The sequence below is a fragment of the Myiozetetes cayanensis genome, unplaced genomic scaffold (genome assembly GCF_022539395.1).
Source record: "Myiozetetes cayanensis isolate MyiCay16 unplaced genomic scaffold, myiCay2020 scf2-11, whole genome shotgun sequence".
Taxonomy (NCBI): Eukaryota; Metazoa; Chordata; class Aves; order Passeriformes; family Tyrannidae; genus Myiozetetes; species Myiozetetes cayanensis.
Window position 1 is genome coordinate 54,403,777 of NW_026087411.1, and position 16,969 is coordinate 54,420,745.

At 39.9% G+C, this 16,969-nt stretch overlaps 1 protein-coding gene across 1 annotated transcript in view; it reads right to left on the reverse strand.

Annotated features, from left to right (window-relative positions):
* Window positions 1–16,962, reverse strand: part of PEX3 (peroxisomal biogenesis factor 3) — a 20,098-nt gene extending 3,136 nt beyond the window's left edge. The window contains exons 1-9 of the mRNA XM_050316864.1: window positions 16,846–16,962; window positions 8,746–8,877; window positions 7,316–7,397; window positions 4,205–4,248; window positions 2,935–3,059; window positions 1,556–1,622; window positions 1,402–1,456; window positions 983–1,139; window positions 20–90 (exon numbers count right to left, since the gene is read on the reverse strand). Coding sequence (XP_050172821.1) covers window positions 20–90; window positions 983–1,139; window positions 1,402–1,456; window positions 1,556–1,622; window positions 2,935–3,059; window positions 4,205–4,248; window positions 7,316–7,397; window positions 8,746–8,877; window positions 16,846–16,918 — 806 coding nt within the window. The 5' untranslated portion in view covers window positions 16,919–16,962. The remainder of the gene's footprint in view (window positions 1–19; window positions 91–982; window positions 1,140–1,401; window positions 1,457–1,555; window positions 1,623–2,934; window positions 3,060–4,204; window positions 4,249–7,315; window positions 7,398–8,745; window positions 8,878–16,845) is intronic.
* Between the last annotated feature and the right edge of the window lie 7 nt (window positions 16,963–16,969).

The window sequence follows — 16,969 nt, forward strand, 5'->3', positions numbered from 1 at the left end:
ACAGGTTATTTCTCTCTACCTTTCTAGCATATCTCTAGTTTCATTCAGTAATTTAATTGTAGCAATATCTCTTTCTGTGAGTCCACAAGCCTAGAAAAAGCAAAGACAGACACTGATTAGTTAGTTTCATCGGCAACCATGAGAATAAAGAGTAGAAATAGAAAAGTTGTGTATCATGGAATAAAGTCAAAGATATACAAGTCAAATCTAAAAGAAAATATTGTCATAAATCAGATTCGTTGTAATTTGTGTTTTAAATAGTCACTGTAGGATTTTTTTTTACTAAAAATAGTACTAGCAGGAAGTATCAGACTAATTGGGCAAGGCATTTTTCCACTTTTGACCTTCAAAATAGAAATAAACCCAGAATATCAGCTTAAGCTAAAATGGTAAGTACATGCAGTCACACACTGAAGCCCATGTTTCATCTTTACATGAGTGTAAAACCAAGTGAAGAGTGAGTTTTCTCCAACCTGTGGTGTGGGTGGAGACAAACACCTTCACAAAATGTAGGAAATTAATATTACAGCTGCAGTTAGATACGCCCTTCTCTTGGCTTCCTGTTCATTTTCCAGCCCAAAGCACCAAAGGATGGCAGCACATCGCCATCCCGAGCATCAGCCAAGATGCTACAGTGCTCCATGAACCTTGCCGGTACAGCAGTGCAAGGGATACAATGTAGCTTAGGGCTCAGTTAAGCTGAGCCCTGTCACAGCTTCGGCCACAGCCTAAAAACAGTAAGTGGGCCGTGTTTCTGGGCACAAAGCTGACATTCTGAGCATGACACTTGTTTTCAACTAAATCTGAAGAAAATATAACTTTGCCTAAACAAAGAGATAAGGACACTTGATTTATGATGGAAGAGGCTCCACCATTTATTAGAGACACGGACACCATGGCACACTAGAGGACTTCCCTCACCTCCTAAAAGAAACAAAAATGCAAATGAAAAAAGGTAGATGAAAGAAACTGAAACAAGTACCTGGCTAGCCAAGGGGTTTTCTTCATCTGGCATCAGATAATGACATAAGGGAGAGTAAGATGCAATCTGATCTGAATCTTTATGTTCCACTACTTTCCTGATATCTTTAAGTTTTTGTTCCAGGTCCAGAAGAGACAGGGTGTGCTTAAGGGAAATACTGGAAAGGAAGAAGGCTACAGTGTTGATTCCGAAAGGAATAATGATTCTTTCTCTTCCTACCAATAACATGTTCACAAGTAACAGGACCCCAGTCTACTGCCTTGGTTTGCATTGGCACACGCAGCCTACTATAATAAAAACATGGTTTTGAAAAAGTTGATATACCCCATTTTATATTTATTCTCATAAAACTCATTGCTTCGGGAACAGTCATCACAATAAAACTTAAAAGCTAACCACAGAGAAACACAGGCTCTTACCTTCCAAAAACTTTATGCACAGCTTGTTTAACAATAGTTATTAACTCAGTCAGTCCTAGAGGGAAGAAATTGTTGAAGTTATTCTGATGATTTGTTCAAGTCTAGAAAAAAGTAGAATTTTTTAAGTGTAGTTAGCCCATAATAAGCACCATACCATCTCCTAAAAGGTGCTGAATGCTCGATAAATATTGCTGCTGAACTTCAGGGGGAGCTAGTGGTGTCTGTGGGGAAAAAACAACAGTTCTGTAACATGTCAACAGTAGAGAACAATGCAGAAATCATTTTGAACCAGCTGCAACCAATTTGCTTAATCTTTATAATACCCTGCAGCAGATGGATTTCCCCATTCTGGTGCAACTCTGTAGCTTCTGACTGTTCCTGCTGTCAACCCCTGGATCTTTCATAAGTCCTCTGGCATTATTTTCTTCAGTCCTACACAGATCTCTCTTCGATCTTCAGTGGCACAGAAAAGTCTTTCATTTTCATTCATATAAAGGTAAGTCTCTTAAAAACCTGCATTGTAGGTGTAAATAGACACTCCACCACCCCAGAAATCAAAACTAGTGGAGTATGTTATTTATGCTGAAACCTAACAAAAGCTTATCTTACAAAAAAGAAGCTTTCAGGAACTGAGAGACAGGATCTCAATTTGCTCCAGTGGAGTGCCCTGTCAACCAACTTCTGTATAGAAAAAAATAACAGAAGGGAAATGTGTTTCCAGTCCAAACTCATCTTGCCCTTCTAAAAAAGCCTTTTCAGGTTTTACAAAACGAAGCACGACCTTAGTCAACCCTGGCCTCCCTAATGAAAGTTTTTCTCAAACCTGCCTTGACGTGCTGTTCCTTGACTCTCAGCAGGAGCTGTCACAGGGGAGCATATGAGAACTAATCAAAGTTTGTATCCATTATTTTTAGACGAGCTGTCCAACAATTTGCAGATCTCACTCTCTGCAATGGGTACTTGCTTACTGTGGGATCAATCTATTTTTATTGAGCAGTGACAGATATATAAACAAAAAGCAAGTCTTCTACCTTGCTTGGCCCCACCAACAGACACTTAGATGGCCTTTTGGGGGTAAACAAAATAGTCAAAATTTCAAAGACAACATCCATTTTCTTTAATCCTAGAAAAATTAAACTGAGGGAATAAATGTATGTGCTAGAAAGACCTAAGCATTTATATAAACTTGCATACATATCTTGGATTATTCACACAGTATTACCGTTCCACAAAAAAATTAAAGCAAAGAAACCATGTCATGTTGGACATGAATAAGCAAGAGAAATGCAGACAAAAGGCATTCTTCAATATTGCTAGTATTTAGTTAAGCAACAGTATCACCAATAATCCAAATTTAGAGGGTATAAAAAAGACATCAATATATCTTACTTGCAGTAATGCTTCCATATTTCCCACTCTTGTAAGAACTCGGTTTCATTCTGATACTCCTAAGCTATGCCCCTTTTTATCTCTCACCAAATAATCCTTTCACTTCCTAGAAGTTACACCTTTGAAACAAACCAAGCAACTCACTGTGCCGTTTTTGCAGAGTGCAGCATTATCTAGGTAGATGTAACCACCAATAATATTCAACTGGACTCGCAAGAGAACTACCAGCATACAGGTACTATAGACGGCTACGATGCTCCTTGTGAAACCTTGAAAAGAGAAAACAAAGTAGCTTCAAAGTCAAAGAAATAAGGGTGAGCCAAGGAGAGAGAGTGCTCTCCAAGACTCAAGAAGTGCTGATGATTTTTAAATACACAGTCACATTTCTCTCACTGGTTGTCATAACACATATTTTCACAACACATACCCAAGATGGTCAAGAGTCTAATGTGCTGGAGCTACATCTAGAGCTTCCCATTTGAAGCCTTGTATCATTTTGCACACTACTCAAGTTATTTTGAGAAAAACAAAAAATATACAACTTGCTTCAGAAGAAAAATATTTACTGCCAAATAATTTTTCTTCATTAGGTCAGGAAATACACAGTCTATGGCAGCCCTCATCATGCAATTAAGACACAGAAGGCACAACAGCAGCTTGAAAAAAAAGTTACCTAAGGCAGGAGCAGCTAGGATCTAATGAAAGAAAATTAAAATAAACATCAGCCACCAGCCAGGAGGCCAGGAGGATGTGCAGAAGTGACATGAATAAATATGGATGAGTGCAAAACCGCAGACAGAAAGGAGTCAGATCAAAAGTAGGATGTGTAGGATCTGTAAAGGCCTTGTGAAAAGGAGAAACAAAACCAAAAGGAAGGAAAACCTGTGATATTTCACAAGATAATTATCTGACTCCACTATTTTTCTTCCCTTCCACTGCTTCCATCAGACAATAAAATAGAAGATGACCCAAAGAGGTTCATGACCACTGCTATGGTGGTTCTCTCCAACAGGCTCAAAAGGAGGAAACTGCTGACCATGTAAGGGCTGGCCTACATTTCTGATTAACATTTTCCATTAGGTTCAGAGGAGAATTTCTGAAAAACTAGTTTGGTTTTTCTGTGATGACACAGAAAGGTCTCACAAAGTTTTCTTGAGCAGAGTAACATGAAGGGCAATAACATTCTTCACCTTGGTGTCCAAGCTTCTAACTTCCCTTGGGGCTAAGAAAAGTTCCTTCATGAGAAGCCTTTGGGAGGAAGGGCATGGAGGAGGTTTGCCATGTAGTGTGTTACACTGTTTTCATACCTACTGAAACAACAACCCAGTTTAAAGTGTGCCTTTTAAACGGTGTGAAAGACATTTTAAATTTAAGCTAAATAATTATGCAGATGTAATCTCTCATTTCCACTTACTTATTATCTTTAAATCCTCCCATATTTCTAACTTGTTTGCTGGCCTGTGGGAAAAATAGATGGAAATATTAAACACTTAGAAGTATATTTTCCTGGGAAATTAATAAATATGTTAAATGAAATAACAGTGCTCTAAGGCGAGCTCATTTCAGCTATCATAATTATTCAGATCAGATTCAGGTCTATATCCATTTGGCTCATTCAAGAAGACAGTACATAAACAACACACAGAAAAAGATATCCAAAACGTAACATATAAATGAAGCACTTAGTCATGTCAATTACACACTTACATGATCAATTTTTAATTACTAGACTAAGCAGTCAGAAAAAGCCCACTGATGGCACCAAGTTGTCTTTTCTGGGGCTTTGATTCTCTATATGTTTAATGCAGACTCAGTTCAGCAGGACTTTTCCTATCTGCCTGTGTGTGGTAAGTGCAGGATCACACTACTTCCTCGTAAGATTTACCGTTGCCTGACGTGGGTTTAAAGTTTATATTTGATCATCAAAAAACAAAGAGATTACGACCATCTGTGGAAAAGAAATCTTGTGCCACCCACACAAATGTATGTTAATCTCTTATCTTTGGTTGAGGTTTACTTTTTTGACCTGACCAATACCTAAAATTTTATATATTCTGCGGTCAAAAAAGCAAGAGTGTAGATTGCATAGACACACCTGAACTGCCTAAGGTACATGGCATATTTGTAACTACTATCCAGAGGTAATCTTAGCAAGGCAGCAGTTGCAGGGATAAGAGCCAGCTAACCATCCAAAACTTTCATCAGCCATTCTCACCTATTAAGCACTGTCAGTAAAGAATGGCTACTGTGTATCTATCCTGGAAGATATATACTGTAAAAGTCACTTAGGGAAACATTTGGTAATTTCTTAGGATCAGAATTAACATTTAAATATTTAGGACTGAGAGTTCAAATTAACCTAGACTTTACAGTAACATAGTTTATAAAAAGAAAAATACACTTTTCACCAGAAATAATTTCTCTTTACAGGCACTTTGGTATCAGTTTGACCCCTATATCACTTACATAAACAATGTATTTTTAAGTTCACTGCTATCAAATAATGCAAATGAACTGGTATAATAAACTGTTGAGTCTACAACTCAAAAAACCAGAGGGGTTATATAAACGATAGCTGCAAGAGATACAATGATCCACAGCACATACAGAAACAACTTATACGGTTCTCTTTTTGCAAGCCATTATATGCAATTTTTTTAAAGTTATCCTAAAGCAAAACAAAGGAAGGACTGTTAAAAAAATATAATAATATTTCTATAGATAAAACACATAACAGGACTTAAAGACATATCTGTTTCTTATGAGGGGTAAGTTTTTCATGCCAACTGAAGAGATAAAGAGAAGCCAATACATCAATGTCAGCCAACTACATTTGCACCTATTACATCAAAACATTTTTCAGAGCTCTTGCTCACAAAGTTTCTCCTCGCAACATAAGGCAGCAGCCTGGTAACAGTTTAAGTCTGCAAGCCTAAGAATGGAAATGAATTTTTCGGGCTTTATCTCCTGCAATTTGCTAAGACTCAGCTGCTACTCAAAACTCAACTTTCGTTTCACATTTATTGATTTGGAAAGCCATTGCTTGCTACAGAAACAAAAAGCTTTGGAGCAGAGTGAGCCTTGATGGCTGACTCTATCATCTGTGCCTTCCCAACCCCTTCCCTATGTTTTCACAGGGGAGTTCAAGCATCTAGTTAAAACTAGAAGTGTGAGTCAAAATTGGAAGCACTGAGACACAAACTCCACTCTAAGATACACTCTAAATGAACATTCATGCTTATAGAATATTTCATGTAACCAGCATTTAAAAAAAATATTTGTTTTCAAAAATGCATAATAACAAAAAAGTCTAATCTCTATTTTCACTGTGATTGTTGGAATTAAGAGATATGTCAATGTACCCATAAACTGTTTCAGCTAGTCAAACAAGTTAGGTATATTTTGATAAAAGAATGCTTGCTACAGAGAACAAACTAAGGCATTATATTTCTTCACCACTGAATAAAGGATTACAAATTGTTGTTGACTATTTTGCTACACAGTCCAGATGACATATCTGGTGATCCACAAGCTCTTTTGTTCATTCTAATTTTTATCTTGAGTAAGACTCTTATTATGATAAACACATTTATTCCATTAAAATTAACTTTTCCTAATTTCTTGTTGTTTGGAGTAAATAATATTCAATTACAGTTCCAAATTCTCAGATAATTTATTATAAAAACATTGTTCATGCTGCAACTCCCCCTTTAAATATCTCATTCTGTTGTGGGAGTTCTTTGACTGACAAAAAGTGACTGAATTGGTAACCTATTAAATGCTGGACAGCTGAAGTTATAGCTACATAAATAAACTAGTGGGAGGTAAACTAGAAAGACAGTCTCAAGTGAGTCAGAAGCCCTGTGTTAACTGCCCACATAACACTTTTACTCTGTGCCAGATGACAAGCAGTTTACGTTTAACGTACACTATTATGCACTTCGTGTATTTAAAAATAGGTAATGTGTTCCTGCAGTAATAAGGAAATCCAGGGTTTTTTTCTGATAGGGCAGCATTTCTCTTAATGTATGACATGCCCCCATTTGTTCTACTTAAAAAAAAAAAAAAGGGGGGGGGGGAAAGAAAATTACTTCTCATTGCTTACATCCATTTCCAATCTCATCTTGGATACTTCCCACTTCTACTCACGTCTGAACTTAAGATTACATAAACATCTTTACAAACACAACATCAACAACTCACTCAAGATACTCTCTCATGTTTGAGAGAGGACTAGATCCTCTAAGTACTTTTATCCATGTATCTTAAAAGCATTCCAACAAAAAACATGTCTCCCTCTGCAACACCTTAAAGGAAGAATAATTTCTTGTAATGTTTAGAAAACTCCAGCCGTGCCTATCAAAACACATCTAACATGACACAATATTTACACAGTGATTTTGAAATACTTTAAGACTAGGGACTTCATGGGACAGAGAACCAAAATCCTGCATGCTCTCTACATAATTTGACAAAAACTCTTGATCAAAACAAGTGCAGTTTAACACAATTAAAATAGTCTTACCTATTTTTAAGAAGAGATGTGAGACTCTCAGAGTTTAATTGATGCATTAAGGCATCCCTCAATGTTGGAAGCATTGACAGAACTGTTATTAAAAGAAAAAAAAGCAAACAAACAACAAAATCCATCAACATAAAAACACCTCCAAACATCATAAACCTATCCTCATCTCGCACTCAATAGATGCTACACAATGTACGTCCCATTGCTCAACAGGCAAAGCTGGGAGGACAAGTAAAAGAGGAAACCTGGGAGCACTCAGAGGTGCAATAACAATCTGTGTGCCTCTTACGAGCTTGGGGACAATACTGCCCTTACTGTCACTACATGTTTTTATTGTCCCTAGCTGCAAATGTCCACTCAAATCCTACACGTACATCATCCTGCCTTCAACTCCCCAGAAGAAAATCTGGTGAACACCTACGCTGCTGCATTTCTCCAAGTGAGAAGAAAAGTATCTGAGGTTTGTTTTTTTCCAACAAGAGAACCAGGGAAAGGTATGTTTCAAATGAAAGAAACCTGGTGTGGAAAAAATCCTTTACTTTCAGAATGATGTCCCATCTGCTGCTATATGATGGGAACAGGAAACAGAAAACATAATAGATACTAAGAACAAAGTATGAAAAATCTTGTCAGGAATGCATGCTGCCAGAGAGAAGATACTTTGTACAAAGAAGGGCATAGAAAAACTTAGTCCTTGCAGCAAAATCAATCTCAGCAGTACAAAATAGAAAAGATGAAAATGAAATACCAACTGGTCAGGGTAAACAAAGTGCACAGAAAGCACTTACAGCCACCCAAGAAGCCATTAAAAATTTCAACAGAAAAAGAAAATGATGCCCAATTTGTTTTCTAAAAATGGCCTGCATTTACGAGAACGACAAGGAATTTGTTAAACTCTACTCTGCCACCTCGTCTCCAAAAATCCTAAGCCCAGTACTGTAAGAAAAATACTTTCACTTTTTGCTCCCCACCTAGTCAGGTATCTTTTAACTGTGTAGGACTGATGTGATTCTTATTTGTAAATACCATTTACACACAAGTTCTCCATGCAGCTATACATGAGCTATTACAACGTGCTAAAATGAATACAATAATCCTGCTGTAAATTCAGTATTGTTTGGATCTGGATGCTGCTTCATGCCTCAGTATGACATGCAGTTTAAGGAAAAAGGGTCTCAAAGTGACCAAAAATTGTAACCTGCATGTATACTTGTATGATTAAAGATGGATAAAGGGTTCAGATGTTCCCTAAAACCCCTTCAATCCTCTGTTCTTAGTCTTTTTATTATGCAAAACAACTCTATTTTTGCACCAATACTGCAGATTTTGAATTTACCTACGTTTCTGTTTTTCTTCCATCCTGACAATATGTAGTATGTACCCCCAATTAATCCCACCTATCAAGAAGAGTAGCTATTTCCTTTTCTTACCTGTCATATTGCACGTCCTCTGATTACTTTCAAAATGATACTGCCTTCGTGCTTGGGCAATGTATTCAGCTGCCTCTCGTTCTTGGATTTCTCGGATTTTCTTCTGCCCATATTTTCCCAGTAAATAGACTCCTACAGAGAAATACACATATTAAAAGCTGCTTTAAAAAAGTGAGAAAGGTCCCTTCAACCCTTTTATTTTGATTTTATGCCATAAGGGTACATAGTGCGGGTTTTTTTTGGATATGTGGGTCTTGGGTATTTTAATAACGATTGACAAAGTAATATCAGAAATAATGTTTTCAAAATTAATTAAAATTTCAGGGGTAATGACTTGAAGCAGTATAAGAAACTTTGCCGAGAGGAGGTATCTTGCCATTCACAGAAGACATTTTTGGTACTGCTGCAACATGAACAACTAGTACTGAAGAGACTGAAACAAAAAAGAAAGGAAATGTAGGGTAACAAAAAAAGAATAGAGAAAAAAACAGGAATGCAGGTCTGGAGATTAAAAATTAGCACGAGGGAGAGATAAAACTCAAGTCTTAAGAATCACGTAGCAGAAAAATGCTACAGAGTAACACTTCCTTCATTCGGTCCTGAAATTTCCATAGGAAGCACCTTAGCTCCAGTGGGGCTTGACTGTGGCTCTTCTTTTTCACCAAGTTCCTAGTTTCCAGCTCCACTCTTGAGGATCTGACCATCCCTCATCCCTCTCACTATAAATCTCCATTTCCGCAAAGACCAACCAAAACTTTTCACTCTGCATTTTCTCCTCTCCCAACGATACATCCCCTTGAAGTTTCCTCCAACTACATGTCCCACACCACCAGAGGTTCAGAGATCTCTCCAGGCTGCCTGCAGCCCTCTTCTCATCCTTCCTCATCTTTGCCCCACTTTCCAAGCCATTTCTCCAGATACCACTACATCTTCTAGGCTTATCCTCAGCACCTTTGCCCACTGTAAGCTGCTTTGCATTGATTTCTCACCCTCCACCTGGGGCTTCTTACAACACCTTCTGTGTGTCCAGCTCACCTGCTGCCTCCTGTATGCACTGGCAGCAGCAGTGACCTATTTAGGTGTAGAAAGTGCCTCCCATGGTCTCTCATGAGAGAACTGGAGGTGGGACAAGAGACAAGGGAGGAACCAACACAAGGAGAAAAGACTATTGTACAAGTTTATCATCTTCTGTCTGCTGTGGAGCAATACTCTTAACTACTGAAACTCCTCTACACAGAGTCAGCTCCAAATCTGTTAGGTCAATAACGATACACAGAAGAAACCTGAATAACAAATCAAGTCTTTACTTATTTTTTTCCCACAAAGTACTTTCTAAACACACAGTCCCAAACTTTTCTTCAATTTTCACATTTAGAAGTTAATATTTGAACGTTCAAACAGTTGAATGCTAAAAGTTTCAAAATTAATTTTATAAACCAAATGTACAAAAACTAAAAAATAATTCAGAAAACCCCAAGCCCAAACTCCCCAAGCTTTTGAATTCAGCTACATTTTTTAGGTAATTAAAACCTTTCAAAATGTTCTCCAAAACTATCATCAGTATTTCGAAAGGTTTTTCAACTTTGTGCTCCCATGTTCATGGTTGCAAAAAAGTCCAGCTATTCATACCTAGCATTACGTTTCCTAATAGCCAACTACAAGACAGACCAGTTTGGAACAACCACAGTCATTTCCATTTATTTCCCCAAAGCCTCATAAAATAGAAATTGATAAGTCTCTCTCTTGCTTCAGTGTTTAGGCAGACTGACCATTTGCCATGTGGAATATTCACTCCATCAGATGCAAACTTTAATATTATGGGTCCATATACAAAAAATGTGATTTGACCACTAAATTGTTAACCAAAATGAGACTTCATAAATAACAATTAGATTATTTTTCTCTAAAAAATTACCAATTCCTGCCAAGAATATCTATTTAGAACACAACTGCCAGGGTACTGATTTTTTTTTCAGCTAACATAATGAAACAGAAACAATGTTTTAGCGTTAGCAAACGATTTTTTAACACAAGGTTTTTTCCAATCATTTTACCCCCCACATTTTTCACATTACATTAACACAGAGTCATTTGTCTAAATGACTACTTTTGTTTACTTTCTCCCACACCAAAATAAATCCTTTTAACTCCAGGTTTTGTGGCAGAAAAGTCAGAAGTATAAAAAAAGACCCTTCCTGAATGTAGACAGGACATAGGCAGACATGTAAACAGGTCAAGAAGACTCATGTGCATACCCTTGAGTGATATGCTGGAGCAGCAGCTTAAGATTGAGACAGCTAATTTCTTAATACTTCATTGTTAAAGCTGATTGACTTCTCTGTACTAAGAACTGCTGCGCCTCGTGAGGGTCCAAAGTTGCAGTAGCAGTCATCCAGGTTTAAAGGAGTTTCCAGATAAAAACAACTTGTCTAAACCAATGCAACACCAGCTACTAATCATCTTATTTCTCCTTCCCTGAGCTAAGCCATAACTTTAACCTACTGCTAACAGATGTTGCTTATCTGGTATCGTCCTCATCTTTGGGAATGCAATGCATTAGAGTTTAACCAAGGTAAAAGTTGCATCATCCACACAGCTGAAGCAAAACCAATGAACAGTAATAAGTTTGGAGTTTGGTTGTCAGCAGCAGAGTGACAGTCTCTGTTACCTGCATGGCTTGTAGGTGCCTCTAAGTTGCCTGGAGGACACAGCACCTCACTTGGGAAATTCAAGTCTCAGTTATGACAGTGAACTTCTGCTCACTAGTCACTTGTGCCTGAAGACTGCAGTGGAGTCTCTGCAGATTTGACTTACGGGATATTTCAAGAAGCTGCCAAGCTGCGAGTTGGTCTCATGTGTGTTCACAATTTATTTTAAAACAACCATGTGTATCTATGTTAATACATGTAGCATTAATTTAGAAGACTTGAAAATAACACATACTTCTAAGAAGTCCAGAATGAATGCATCACAGAAAAACATTGTCACTTGGAGTTGGAAGCAGGACCAAAGAAAGCCACATCCCAAGAACTGCCATAATGTCAAATCAGCTAACAAACCTGTCAGAAACTAAACAGATATTTTGAAAGTCTCTCTTGCTATAAACAAGCAAAGCAAACACCAACTTTTTATGACAGCTAAAATAACTCAGTTTTACCTCTTGGTATGGGATAGGAGGTCTGCAAAAAGAGGCAGCAACAAGATTTATAATTAGTTAAATTGTTGTATACATGGAACGTCATACTAAATCTTTCCCATATGTTTCATACAAAACTAGGAATTAAGAAAATTCAGAAATCACGAGACTGCCCAAAAGATAATTCCTCCATAAACTGTTTTCTACCTTCATCAAAACGGGAACTATACAAAAGACTATAGTCCAAATGCTTCCGATTAGGAGAGTTCAGAAACAGATGAGTGGTACAAACTAGGAGTACATCACCTGATGTTAAGTACAGAAACCTCAGTAAGGAACTCAAACTACAATTTATACTGCTTTAAAACTGATCTACAAAATGAAATGTATTTATATTTGTACTGGCTGCCTGTGCTGGATTTGATTAGGATGGAGTTATTTTCTTCATAGTAGCTGGTACGGGGCTGTGTTTTGGGTTGGTGCTGGGAACAGTGTTGGTAATAGAGAGATGTTTTTGTTACTGATGAGCAGTGCTTGCACAGTGTCCAGGCCTTTTCTGCCTCTCACACTGCCCCACCAGGGTGCAGGCTGCACGGGCACAAGGAGTTGGGAGGGGACACAACTGACCCCAGCAGAGCAAAGGGATACCTTCATCACAGGATGTCCTGTTCAGCAATAAAACAAGGATGAAGGCTAAGGGGGAAGGCACTGCCCAGGGACTGTTGGGCATCACTCAGTTCTGATTCTCTCTCTCATCCCACTGGAGAGGTTGTGGAGGGGGTGAGGGCGGTCAGCAAGTGGCTCTGTGATGCTTTAGCTGCTGGCTAGGGTTAATCCTACAACAGAGGGAGTACCCTGGGGTCTACAGTACCCATATCCTGTGGAAGCAACACTTTGATTTCAGATAAATGTGTGCTAATTTGACTCTGTAGCCCTCTTTGGCTGTAGCACTGTATAGTCTCTTCCCATCTAAATGTAAGTAACACAAGTAGTTTACAAAATCTGCAGGCTCTTACATGTTTCTGCTAGTAGCCTCAAAGAGGTAGGATATTTCTCACATCACCTAAGTTATGGCTTCCCTCTCCCTCAGCCCTTTCCTTTCTTCACAGGTGGAATGGAGGGGTGAGCAGAAGGGTGGGAAGGTAACTAGGAGGTATCAAGTGTTAAGGAAACCTATTTACAACCCTATGTAACCTTTGCCCTCACCGCCATACTTACCTCAGAAAAAAAGGGGAAATTTTCAGTTTTAAGAGTTTTATTATGTAGAAATTGTGCTGACACACATAAACCTGCATCCTTCCAGGACACAGACAGCTCTATAAGTTGTGGTTCATCCTTATGTCCAAGGAAGCTGTGCATCAGCTGATATACAACTGTCCTCTTATGGTTGAAAACCATCTTTAAAATCCATAGGCACTAAAGCCCTATTCTCCTGACAGCACTGAGTCCCAATATATTTGATGCCCCTGTGCTCACTCACAAACCAAGCCAACTTTCTCTGCTAAGCAGACAAACTTCTGAACTGAAATGCTCTTTCTGCAAGCCAAAGGTTGCAACACATGAAATTCAGCAATAATTAATTCACCACTGAAATCTGAACCATACATTGCAGACACACCCTGAACTTGTTCTTCTACTGCAGCAACAGAATTTCAGTGGTGAATCATTTTGTTATATCCACTGAAATCTACCTTGAACACTGAGCACTAAGATAAAAACTACTTTAACCTACCTATCCAGCAAGAACTAATGTAACGAATGTGTCCTTGCGGCTCCATCATGCCAGCTCACTCTCTCTACTTCACCTATTTCTAGTGGGTTTGATCCCACACCACTAGATTTCGCTCGATTGAAGAGATATGTCTTTTTAGTGTGCAATCTATTTTGTACTGTTAAAAGAACAACTTCTGAAGAAAGGAGTTTGCACAGAGTCTTTGCTAAGTTGAAGATCTTTTCAACCCCACTCTATGATTAGGGGAAAGTGACACCTATTTTTCAGTTGCTTTTCCCCCTCAATTTGAGCTCTTATTTTGTGAGGTTTGCACCTTCATAAGCAGAAAAGTATGTTGTAGTGTTTGGGATTGATAGAAATTACACTAAGAATGACAGCCACTGATAACACATAAGGAATCCACCTTGATAAAAAAGAGGAAAACTTCAAACCAACTCAACTTTGGTGTATTGATGCTTCAGCAACACAACACTGATACAACCCTATATCAGTAATAACACAGAGACTCTGCTGTAGTGTCTAATGAATCATTAAATATTCACACTGATCTCAGACCATGTGCCAGCTAAAGACTTAAGATCATTAAATCTTGTGATGTCCCATTTTCCTTGTTACATCCTCCTTCCCAGATGATGCACCTGCAGCTCTTAAAAAAACCCAAACACTAGACAGCAGTAGATTCCAGGCTCTGGTATTAAATCAGCAGATCTGGAAGCTTTTCTTAAACCATTGAGCCACTTCCAAATATTCTGTCCTCAAATCAAAGCAGCATGTAAAGTTGCATTCTACCTTTCAAGATTTGGCAGTATTTTCTGGAGGAGAGTCCACTGCAGATCTCAGAGTTCTGATTATTGGTGGTGGCATTACCATAGATCCTGGAGTTATTTTAAGGTCTGATCCATAACTAATAGGTAGATGGCCAAAGCACTCCAGATTCAGCTGCTGAGCAACTGTAATGCAGGGCTCTGCAGGACATCACTCCATCTCCCAGGATGCCTTAAAATACCGTGGTGCGAGTTGCAGCTGCTGGCAGCTAATGACGTTCACCCACTTGCAGAAGCCCTGATTTACTTCAGTCTCAAATACAAAAAAAGCAATTCTCTGCAGAGTCCTCAAATACTACATGACCTGAGAAAACTTGTACTTGATCCGTGCTGCAGAAAATGACAGCATAGTTCAATATTTTCAGCTAGAAGTTGAAACGCTTGTTAGAGGAGGAGCATCTTGGGGGTTTAGCGATTAGTCATTCTTTAAATGACTCTAATTTAGTCCATGATTATTATTTTTTAAGCTCACTTCATCCAATCAGCAGCACTTTAGTGAAAGTGACACTGAATTGTACATAAACAACACCCAACATTAGGAAAAAGCTGCAAATTCAGGGATTTTAGGCTGTTTTGCAGCCTGGCAGAAGGCTGTTTATACATGAGGAATTTAGAATTTCAGGCTACTATTTTCAGGATTACTAAGAGCCACAAGGTCCCCAGTACCTGCTTTCCCCCTTGGACACTGATCCATGTTTACTAATTGAAGCTGGGACAACTGCTGTTTTTACTATTCCCATTTGTCCACCCACCACTCTCACACAGACAGTAAAAGACAGCTGGGCGTATTAAAGTAAATCTGTTTATTAACATGGCGGGCTGTTAGTGTGGTGGTAAACACGACACTGTGCTGCAGTTGTGGAGTCACAAAACCTGCAGGTGATGGGGTGAACTGGAGAAGCAGTCTGACCAGTACTGCAGTAACCATCATCTAACCTATTATCACGCATTAATTGGCACTCTTTGGAAAAACGCAGAAGGAATCAATGATGAAAGGATGTGGAGGACACAAAAACCAAGGTAAACCAGAAGTAAATACAACTCACCTTCACAGGGGACATCACCTGAATATGTGACAGAATATATTACAAAAACGCCATAGCCCTCAGAATATTCAACTGTTCAGGTAAGTTCTAGTGCGTATAAACAAACAAAACTTTCCTTAGTATGTCTGTAAAATGTAATTCTTTGTCATTTACATCAGATATAAGTACATCTGATGACTGAGTATGCAAAGACACGGTTGTACCTTTTGAGAAGCACCTAATCTCCAGCTGCACAGCTACGCACTTTATCATTAAACAGAAAGATCCAATGTGCTCTTTTAAATCCAACTAAAACCAATCCCATAATAACTCCAAGGAAAGGTGGACCTTACTAGACCATGACCACACTGTGGTTTAGACAAAAGCCTTAAAGGAGAAAAAAACTGCTTGAAAAATTAACACAAATTCTCTCCATGAAAATTTTGTGTCTGCAACCAGTCTACATTTGTCCAGAGAGGGGCAACAAAGCTGATGAAGGGTTTAGAGTGTATGTTCTACAAGGAGCAGTTGAGGGAGTTGGGGTTGTTTAGCCTAAGAAGAGAAGGCTCATGGGAGACCTTATCACTCTCTACAACCACCTGAAAGGAGGTTGTAGCCAGGTGGAGATGGGCCTCTTCTCCCAGGCAACCAGCGATACGACAAGAGGACATGGTCATAAGCTGTGCCACGGGAGGTCTAGGTTAGACATTAGGAGGAATTTCTTCACAGATAGAGTAATTGACACTGGAATGGGCTGCCCAGGGAGGCGGTGGAGTCACTGTCACTGGAGGTGTTTAAGAAAAAACCGGACGTGGCACTGAGTGTCATGGTCTAGTTGACACGGTGGCGTCAAGAGGTCTTTTCCAACCTAATCGATTCTGCGACTCTGTGACATTTTAACAATTCACCTCAACGCACAAGTCACATATGAAAGTTGAGGCTTGCGTGGTTAATCGCTGTTTCAAAGCAACGCGATCGCCGTGAGAACGCCCCGGCAGCCCGAACCCCTGTCTTTTAGGGCTTAAGGAACGCCGTGCAGACTCCCCTCTCTGCCTGGGGGGAAAGTCCTGCTGCCCGCCGGGCTTTCCCGGTGGCGCTCGGTGGGAGCGTCTCCGTGTCACAGCCGGGCTCAGGGGCCGCTCCGCGCCCCCCGGAGCTCCCTGCTCCCGTGGCCCAGGGGCACAGAGCCTTTCCAGCCAGCGGGGGACCCGCCCGGCCACGGGGTGCTCGCCGGGCTCAGCGCTGGCTCCGAGCGGGCCTCCCCGGCGGGATCCGGGAGCGCTCAGCGGGGAGGCCCCCCCGTCCCCAAGGCCAGCGCCGCGCCCGCCTCCCCCCCGCACGCACGATCGCCGCCGCCCCTCGGCCCGGCTGCCGGGCACTCACCGCCCAGGAAGGTGCCGAGGACGAGGCATTTCTTCTTGTGCCGCTTCAGGAAACTCCAGAGGGACCGGAGCATCCTGCGCGCCCGGCCCGGCCCGGCCGCCCGTCGGCTCCCGCGGCGCTGGCG